This window comes from Pelecanus crispus, chromosome 2 (genome assembly GCF_030463565.1).
Source record: "Pelecanus crispus isolate bPelCri1 chromosome 2, bPelCri1.pri, whole genome shotgun sequence".
Lineage (NCBI taxonomy): Eukaryota > Metazoa > Chordata > Aves > Pelecaniformes > Pelecanidae > Pelecanus > Pelecanus crispus.
This window is the reverse complement of record NC_134644.1, coordinates 173,946,004-173,956,180: the sequence shown is the minus strand read 5'-3', so window position 1 is coordinate 173,956,180 and position 10,177 is coordinate 173,946,004. Positions and strand designations below refer to the sequence as shown.

Sequence of the window (10,177 nt, the reverse complement as noted above, 5' to 3'; positions counted from 1 at the left end):
GGAAGAAACTTGGAGGGCAAGAGAGCAGATCCTCATTTCCCATCACTCATACGACCAGAAGAGCAAGAAATGTATTGCTGAAAAGACTTTTCCCCAAGGTGCCAGCCTGTTCCATGGGCTCCAGCATGAACACCCACATGCACCTTACACACCCTTGGGTTGATTTCATGTCCACCTGTGAGCCATCTGGAACCTGTAAAACTGCTGTCATTCAAAAGGTATATAACCTGCCCTCCAAACATCTTTGCAGTCTGGCTGAGAGGATCTGGTGGAGATGAAGACTACTCTTGTCACCTTGGTGGCTGCTGTCCTGTGTGTGGAGCAAGGTGAGCCTCTAATGCTGCTACTAGTTAAGATAAGGCTTAGAGAGAAGATGGTGAAAACTTTTCGTGTGGCAAAAATTTAGAGGGCTGTCACCAACTTTGCAGTATCGCAACATTGCAGCCATGCTGCCATCACCTTCCTTTCGCACCTTCATTAATGATTTGCTGCAGAAATAAGATCCTGATAAACTAATTCTTCTTTCCAGCAGGCAGTACTGAGTGATAGCGCTCTAATTGTATGGTGCTGGATGCCAGGTTACATTCACGCAGTGGTCTATGGGATCTTCCCAAAAAATGCAAGTTGGAAGTGCCAGAAAGTGTAACAAAACACATATTTTTTTATCCATATCAGTTTTTGAGTATTTTACAGACTTTTCTGTACTGCTGCTTCCACCATTGTAGTGAGCCACGTGGTTTGCCATGTGTCTTGCTCCTTAGGAGATGCACCAGTGAGAACTTTTACACATTAGATCAGAGGCAGAGGTGAAAGAGCTTTCCTGTGCATATGTCATGTTAGAGGCATCCTTCTCCCAGAGGGAAGTCTGACGTACTCTGAATGTGTGTCCTCCTTCTGGGACTGATACGCATGTGTTGCTACATTGCTGCTTGCATATAGGAATAATGACCAGTTGCCAGTATTTCCCCCACGCCTGATGGTTTCCCAGAAGCCATGATACATATCTAGCAGGGGTTGAGAAAGAGGTATCTAATTAATTCTTGCTCTCTGATGTATCAGCCCCCTACTCCTACATTTTTTGGACAGATGGTTCTGCAGCATGCCTGGAAGACCAGAAGCTTCAGCCAGTTTTGGGGTGGGAAAAGGAGTATTCAATTCTAAAAAAAAAGAAAGGATTTTGTGCCCACAATTCCTGAATGCAGTGACACAACATGGACAGAGGAGAGGAATTATCAAAGGCAACGTCCTCAGCATTACCCAGGATGAAGTGGAAAGCTAATAGAGATCCATGACTCTGGTAGCACACATTCATGGTGGGATACCTTATTGCTGTAGTAGGCTCATAACATTTGATATCAGCATCAGCTTCCAAAAGGACTTAAGGACAGTCTCTTAAACAGCAGCTTTCTGTAGCCCAGTCTAGATCGGAGAAAGCTAGCAATTCTAATACCAAGGCTTTCACATTCAAGAGTAAGAGATCACCGCTTTCTGGCCTAATACAGGCGCAAAGGGAAACTTGGAGATAACTGTTATTTGATCCTTCTCATGTATCTGGGGTCCCATTCAAGACCCTAATAAGCAACTTTTGATCAAAACTGTTGATCTCTCAGCCTACCAAAGAGGGTCTGTTGCCATTTGCATTCATGAACTCACCAATATAGATATATTATGTCTAGAAGAAATCTTAAAAGGTCATGATCCTTTTCCCTGCTCCAATGTTGGACCAAACCAGGCAGATGTTTGTCAAACGTGTCCTTGAAAGTTTTCAACAAAGAAGATTCCACAGCCTGGAATTGTCCAGACTCTCATCCTTTTAGAAAGTTAGTCCTAATATCTCTTAACACATGTTTTTATAACATTTCTCCTGTGTTTTTGCCATAGGATGTGTAGAACAGTTTACTACTTTCTTCTTTGCAGCTTCTTTTTACTTGCATGAAGAAAGTTACTGCATCTTTCCTCAGCATTTTCTCATTTTTAATAAACAAACTAAATGCTTCCAACCTTTTCTACAAGGTCATATTTTCAAGATCTCCTCCCTCTCCTCTGGTCTCTCTCCAAATGCTTTGCATATTTTTTGAAGTGCCACATACAGATTTGGTCACCAGTGTTCCAGCTGAGGCCTTGCCAGGGTGGAAAGGCCACTTTGCATATCTTGCACATGACATTGCTGCCTGTGTTCCTTTGGTTGACGTTGTTTTCTTTGTTGTAGTGTGACACAGTTGACTCCTGCTGTTTACACTGCAGTCCTTAATTGTAACTCAACCAGTTGTTCCTCATCGTACATTTAAGTGGACAATTTTTATCTTAGTGTAATGTATTTCTAGTTATTGAACTGCAGCCATTTTTTTTTCATTCTTTTATTACATTCCTCTGTCAAAATCACTTAGAACTCTTCTTACAATATGTTTTCAGCTACTTTGTCCTTGGCATCATCTGAAAATGTGATATACATCCTCTGTCCCATCCCTACTGTAGGGAGTGTGATGATAGTAGTGATGATGCTGTATAGACCTGAGCCTACAGCAGACCTCTGGAGAACCTTATGAGTTGCAGTGCTCCAATTGATTTGACCAATAACCATTGCAAACTACCCTGGGAGGGTGTTGTCATGTCTGGTTTTGCACCCATTCTATTGCATTTTCACTAGCTTGTGTTTCCTGGGCTTGCTCATAACAATGTCATTCAAGATTGTGCCAAAAATTTTGGTAAACCATTATTGCATCTCTTCTACCCCGTACATGAAGATTCAACTTTTTTAGTGACGAACAAAGTGAAAAAGCTACATAGTGTTATGGCCCTCTCACCATCAACAGTTAACAACTTTTTCCTTCCTTTTCTTTCCCCTCCCTTCCATCAGGAACTTCTCATTTAAAGGTCGGTCTGACCTACATCGCCCTTCCACTTTCTTACTGCCAACTTCTTATCGGGCAAAACTGCACTCACAGGAACGTGTCCTCTAGTTGCTTTCTGCCCTTTCCATACTGACAGACTGTCCCCAGACTTACCAGGAACTTGGCAAGCATTCTGCGCTGTGTTTGCTTCCCTTTACAAAAATGTCTGTGTTTTTGAAGTAGCTCATCCCCTTGCCTACATACGAAAATACCTACTTCGCTCTGGGTGATTTTGCAAGTTCAGAACCCAACCACTACCATAAAACCTATAAATCAATTAATCTGCCTAGCTGGGGAGTGTCCTGCAGACACTTTGGTGTGGTTTCTCATCCAGACTGTGTTTTTGCTCTTCTTCCTTTTTATCAATACTTTACAGAGGCTTCCCAGAGGTCTACCTACCACCTTCTGGATTTGAAGGCAAGTGGTACATTCTTGACAGACAAGAAAGCTCATTGCTCCCTGCCCTTCCTGCCAGTCATCTTCTGTATCTGTATTGTATATGTATGAACTATCCCACCAAATCTGTGTTTACCAGTTAAACCATACTTTGGTTAAGACTTCCCATTTATTCTCTATCTTACAGCAGTATGAAGAAGTTCAACAGAGAATCTGACTACTCTTGTCAGACTTCCTAGGACTGAGGTTAGGCCAGTTCAGTTAGTGGCATTTGCCCACAAGAAAAGATACATGACTGTAGTCTCTGAGCCAAAGGAAAGAGAAGTAGGACACCGGGCATTGTCTACCTCCTTGAAATGGTCCAGGCACCCTCAAGTTCTCCCTTGCAAGCCCTGCCTAGGCTTGCCCAGGAGAACCGACTGAGCAGTAATTGGCAATTCACGTGGCAGAGCTCTCAGGACACAGAAGCTATTGCTCAGCAATAATCTCCATCACAAAAGACCCAAATCCTTGAATTCCACTCACATCTACTGCTGCCAGTGATTGCAAACAGATCGATATCACTTCGCGGTCTGAGACATATGAGACAGAGAGGGATTTAACATTGCTGCCACGGGTCAAGGGATAAAGAAAGTCACTGGTCATTCACACACAAGCATTCATCAGACTATAACTAGGAAAATGGAGATATCTGGATCATAGGTATTGTGGTTCCTAAACCATGTAATATGCTTTTCTTTTTTTTTTTCCCCTCAGCTTACCCATTTATGTGCTATGTGTGCCAAGAACAGGAGTCCAACAAGAACTGTTTGACTATTTCCATGTGCACAAAGGAAGACAAATACTGTGTGACTCTCCGTAACAATGTTGGAACAAGTATGTTTCTGAACAACACCTTGTTTGTGCTGTAGAAGAGCAGTCCCAGGAATGGCCTTTCATCCCAGTAATGGGATATGGAAACAATAGCCCAAATCACCATCTATTAGGAAACACCCACCTTGTTGCTTGCTATTGCAGTCACTGCAGTGTTGATACATACTTCATATTGTTACCAGGAATTGGGGAAATGCTGAAGATAAATATATAGCAGCACCAGAGAGTGAACTCAAGTTTGGGGCTGTGTGCATTGCTTCATGGTTAGCTCCCTCAGCTTTGCACTGACTGCTCCACCTAGCTCTTGCTATGGCAATACTCACTCCCAGGGTCATTTTCAAAAATGTTTGGGCAAAACTGCACCACGGCTGACTCCCTCTGCCATGCACATTCCTTCAGGTCTGTCCTTGGGGCTCTGCACCCTCAAACACCTCCATGTGCTCTCAGACCAAATCTCAGGTCATACAGTACATTCCCCCTGGTTTTATGATGTAGGAAAACTGTCCTGGTGGGCAGCAACCCAGCCTGATCATTGCTTCAGGCAGCTTGAACTGAAAGCCACCCACACATGCTAATTCCACTCTAGGGACAGACGAAACATGGAGCCAGAGAAGACCAGCAGTGTGGACATGGCCAGACTGTTGCTAGTCCTGAGCAGAGGACATATTTGCCTTCGGGACTAGTCCTTAGCCTTCCTTTACTCACCAATGCAGATGTAGCCAGGGAAACATTTTAACACGATTCTTACGTGCTACTCTTTTTTTCCTCCCCTCTTTTCTGCATTAGAGCCCAACAAGCCTAAATATGTCATCTCTAAGATGTGTTCTCCAACATGCCCAGCAACAAGTCAGCAACAAAACCAAACTTATCAGAGGGTTTCTTGCTGTGAGAAACCATTATGCAATGTGAATGGAGTCAGCAGCAAGCAAAGCAGCTACGGAGTGATGTCCCTGGGTGTCCTAGCCAGTATCACTTACATCTTTACATGTGGACTGTGATGGGTTAGGAAAAGCTCCCTGTGATGGCATTGTGGTCTGAAATAAAACTGTGTTGCTCTGGGATAATTACTGCTCTCAAAGAGTTGTGCTTTGTGGCTAAGCTGCCTCTGGGATTTTTAAGAGAGTCTGAAGAAGTTAGGTGCTGAACTCCCATTGATTTCCTAAGCCTACTTGAATCCTAAGCGTCCCCAGACATTCAAGTCACCTAAGAAAACTCATAAAAGACAGCCCTTTTGACATGTTTGGGCTTCAAATTGTTACAGCTCTGAAGAGATCCTTGAAGATATATTTTTTGCCTCTTTGAGTTTCAGAGCACTGCAAGGAAAAACAACCCACCCGGCCTGAAACACAGGTAATAGCTCAATAGTTATGTCAGCACAGAAGGGATGTTCAGTATCTTCTGTTCACAGTAAGTTGGTTATCACACATCAGTCAAGCAGTTCATAAACAAGTAAGTAGACGTAAAGCTTATTTCTGGCAGATTTTGGACATTCCACCAGCCTCGGTGGGGAACAATTTTTGGCTCCTCTGGCTCTTTGCTCTTGTAGGGGTACCACATTTTGAAATAAGCATCCTTCACCACCTAGCTCCGATGTGTTGGCTGAACTTGGGGAAAAGGCAGAGAGGCGGAAACGTGGCTGAGAGAGGAAAGACAGCAGCAGGGTACCAGCGGGGAGACGGGAGGGAGGAGGGAAGCGGGGGACGGCATGGTGAGCCCTGCGCTGGGAATTGCCTGCACACTGCCTCCTCATGGACCTGGGCCAGCTGGAAAAGATGTCCCCATACCTATTTCCCTCTTTTATTTTTCAGGGCTTTGCTGGTTTTGGCTGAGATAGACTTAATTTTCTTCACAATAGCTAGTATGGGGCTACGTTTTGGATTTGGGCTGAAAACAGCGTTGATAACACAGGGATGTTTTACTTACTGCTGAGCAGTGCTTACACAGAGTCAAGGCCTTTTCTGCTCCTCACCCCACCCCACCAGCGAGCAGGCTGGGGGGGCACAAGTAGTTGGGAGGGGACACAGCCAGGACAGCTGACCCCAACTGACCCAAGGGATATTCCACACCATATGGCGTCATGCTCAGCATATAGAGTTGGGGGAAGAAGAAGGAAGAGGGAGATGTTCAGAATGATGACGTTTGTCTTCCCAAGTCACCGTTACGCGTGATGGACCCCAGCTTTCCTGGAGATGGCTGAACACCTGACTGCCCATGGGAAGCAGTGAATGAATGCCTTGTTTTGCTTTGCTTGCGCGCATGGCTTTTGCTTTACCTATTAAACTGCCTTTATCTCAACCCACGAGTTTTCTCACTTCTACTCTTCCGATTCTCTCCCCCATCCCACTGGGGGGGTGTGAGCGAGCAGCTGTGTGGCGCTTAGTTGCCAGTTGGGGTTAAACCACGACGAGGCCCAAACCTGACAGCTGTTGCCAACTCCAGTCATTTAGAGATTGTGAGATAGTTTCTACAAAACTGCGTTGCTGGCATAGAAATAATTGATTGTGCTTTTGCACTCCAGGCTCTCTCTGCTCCCTCCTCTCCCTGCAGGAGCTGCAGCTGAGGGGAGACAGAAAAGCTCTGTAGGAGGCCTAGGGGTGTCTACAGAGAAGAAGAAGGGCAGGCAGCCAGAGACTAACACAAACAGCCCCAAGCTTCTTGGTCATAGTGCCTGCTGCAAGCTCACTTCTCTGGAAAACAAAAAAACAAAAAAGGAAGAGTTGGCAGCATCACTAGCTCAGCTGTGTTCTGGGGGAAACCAGAGCTCATCCAAACAATTCAAGGTTTTTTTGGGTTTTTTTTTTTTTTGGATGAGATGTTGTATTTGGTGGCTAAATGAGATCTTTGGTTTGTCTGAAGCATTCATTGCCTTGGAAGTCTGCTGTGTTTTGGTGGCACATGTGGAAGGGTGCACGTTTTTGAGATGATTCACACTGCTTGGATTATCAAGCAAGTGGTTTCCCAAGAGGACAATCAGCCAAAGATGCCTCATCAACCTCATGTTTTGTACTGCGAACTCTGAAGCCTGGTGCGTGGTTTTAAACATTTTGTTTAATGGACAGGAGGGAAACAAAGCAAATGAAGGAGGTGACACCACAGTGCTGGGCAGGGACAAGAAGATGCTGATGCCTGTTGATCTGAGCATACTGGTAAGCCATGCCTGGGGATGACAGATGTCAAGAGGGCTAAATGTGAACTTGCCAGCAGAACATACTGTTAATTTTCTCTCACCAGCAACCACAAAAGAGAAGGAAAGCTATGATGGAAAAGGGGAAGGGAAATACTTTTTAACCAAAAGGAAGGAAGAAATGTTCAGCTGCTAAGGGCAGGGGCTGGCAGCACCAGGAAGGGCTGTGGTGGCTGTGCTGCATCCCGAAGCCACGAGCATGTGCTCCACGAATACCCCACACAGAGGGAAGACACTTCTTCCCTGTAATACCTTGTGTGCTTTCAAAAAAATCCACGAAATTTGGGCTCTGGGCCAAAGCCATTACTATCTTTACCGCCAGGCAAGTTGGCACAGGAAAGAGGAAGCAGAAGGAGCAATTTATATCTCAACCAGTTTCCCTGGACATGAGAAAATAAAGACCTGGTGGGTGAGACCAGCTGGTGGGGAGCGAACGAGTCAAGGGTTGAAACAAGTCCACTGAGGCTGGTGGTGTGCAGGGGATCAGGATGAGCAGAGTGAAAGAGGGAGAGCAAACCTCATTCAGATCTTTTTTTAGAGCAGCAGAACGGGAGTTGCTGCAGGGTCTGGAGGGAGAGGTGGTCCACTCAGAGCCTAGCTGAGCCCAGCAACCACTACTGAGGACTCCGTTTTGTGGTCTTCCACTTCTGCACTGGGATCCCCGGCAATTGGACACTTTAAAAAAGCTGCTTGGTTTTGCTTACAGGGACTTTCTCCTGCAGGCAGATTTCTGCATGCATCGTGCCCCCTTGCAGGCCCTTATTGCCTTCCTAGCTCTTCCCCTCCTCTTCACCACGCCAGTTTAAGTGCTGCCTGCTGACAGCACCCAAACAGGGGTTGCCTCCAACAAGATAAAATGCACAGAGGGGTTCCTAGGCCTCCTTGTCTATAAATTTAGAGGAAGCCTTTCTTTTCTTGAAATTTCTGAATTCCAGAGCACCTGACCGTACCAGGATTATGCTGACTGGTATAGGTATTTGATCCTTTGCAAATGGATTGATCCATTGCAGGTGAAGTGCCTTAAGGTTTTCACTGTGTTTAAAGGGATTTACTGATTTCATGGCCAGTCATACCATCAACTACCTGGTTCCTGGACTGAGAGCCCACAGTTGTGAATGAGGAGCTGAAGATCTCTGAACGGTGAGTATGGGGATAGGATTTATGAATGGACTTTGTCAGGGCTGATGCTCTGAGTGGGAAATCACTGAAACTTTTTCAAATAAAGAAGGAAGAGGGACACTTAAAAGCTGTCCTTCTTGGTCAGGGGTGAGAAATGGGGTACCTGTTGGTCTGGCTAATGACAAGATGACAGCTCCCTTTCCACACTGGTAACTGCCTTCCCTGGGCTAGAGGAAGGTGCATGTAGAAGATCAGGACTCCTGTGGCCCAGGAGTTTAGGCACAGACAGCCAAGTCTCCTCTTCTTCCATGGGGAGCATCAGTCACATTTGCCTTTTCAAATGAATTTGCAGTGTGACATTTGGTTGGTGGTGCTCTCCAGGCTTAGCTGTGCTTGCTGGGAGAAGACATCCAGGTGATACTTGGAGGTGCCACTTCAGTGTGGAATTTGTTTTGCAATCTCACAACAACTTTGAGTTGCACACCCAGAGCCAGGAGATGTGTTTTTGCTTCCAGCCTGCAGTACGTGCAGAGTAAAAGGGAAGACAGGTGTGGAGACACTAACCACATCTAATACAAGAGTAACAGAGCCATTTTGTTGCTGTAGATGTTCATGAGATTAACACAGATTAACCAACTAACACATCAAAAGCAAGAACATTAAAATGAAGCAGGGCACAGGTCTAAGCAAATAAAAGGTGGTGTTTTCAATATGAATATGCACATCAGTGAGGGATATCAGCCAAACTAAGTGGTGTCCAGGCACAGAGGTATTGGGAAAATAAATCTTTGGCATCCATCACAGCTACCAAATCCAGCCTGTTTCACCTGCTCCTGTTTCTTCACAATAGGGAACTCTGGGTATTTCAGCAGACTGGATATCACCAAACTCAGCATCCATCATTATAAAGGGGATGGGGGGAGACTTTGGGGACATACAGACCAGTCAACCCAGACCCCAGTCTTGGAAAAAAACTGAAATAAATCATCAAACAATTTGCAATGGTGTAGGAGCTATCAAGGAGATGGGGATGAACAGCAAGAGCTTTGTGACAGATGGATGTTATTCCCACCTGTGACAAGATGGCAAAATCTATAGTTAGGGTAAAAGTGGTACCTGTCACATAGCTTGGTGTTAATAAAGCTTTTGGCACCGTATCACATGACAGTCTCATAAGCAAACTAAGAAAACACAGTCTAGCTAAAATCATGAGCAAATAACTGTCAACGGCTTGCTGTCAAACTGGAATGATCTATTAAACAGGGTCCTCTGTGGCTTGCCTTGGTTCTGGTATGATGCAATGTTTTAATTACCGGCTTGAATGATGGATTAGAGATTAAGTTCATTGAGCTTGCAGGTGACAAACTGGGATAATCTGCAAATAAGAGAATTCTGTGTGACTCTGATAAATCTAAGCGATAGTCTGAGAAAGAGAAAGCAATTTAGGAAGGACAAGCACAAAGCTCTACAGTTACTGTGGACCTGTCATCTGCACAAATACAGGATGAGGAAATCTCCCCTGCAGCAATCTGGCAGAAAAAAAGTTGCCGTGGGTGTTATAACAGATCACAAGTTTAACATGTGTCAAACTTAGGGAAAAAATTATGAAAAAGAAGGTGGCCTTGTTGGAACTCTGCAGTCCATTGAAAAGTCTTACACATTGCACTGGGAAGTAAACTGGAGTGTGATGGGATTAGATCCTTCCAGTTTCTTC

The 10,177-nt window shown here is 45.0% G+C and overlaps 1 protein-coding gene across 1 annotated transcript; it reads left to right on the top strand.

The window, feature by feature from the left end:
• Nucleotides 1-274: 274 nt before the first annotated feature.
• Nucleotides 275-5,158, top strand: LOC104039078 (lymphocyte antigen 6E-like). The gene is made up of 3 exons (XM_009493645.1): nt 275-326; nt 4,044-4,163; nt 4,947-5,158. Exons 1-3 carry the CDS (start codon nt 275-277, stop codon nt 5,156-5,158), a joined length of 384 nt encoding a protein of 127 aa, XP_009491920.1.
• The last annotated feature ends 5,019 nt before the right edge of the window (nt 5,159-10,177 follow it).

Excerpts from the sequence above, each read along its gene's own strand:
- LOC104039078 (XM_009493645.1), top strand. The coding sequence starts at position 275 with ATGAAGACTACTCTTGTCACCTTGGTGGCTGCTGTCCTGTGTGTGGAG. Across the intron at positions 327-4,043 it reads TGTCCTGTGTGTGGAGCAAG|CTTACCCATTTATGTGCTAT; the intron begins GTGAGCCTCTAA and ends TTTTCCCCTCAG. Across the intron at positions 4,164-4,946 it reads CCGTAACAATGTTGGAACAA|AGCCCAACAAGCCTAAATAT; the intron begins GTATGTTTCTGA and ends TTTCTGCATTAG.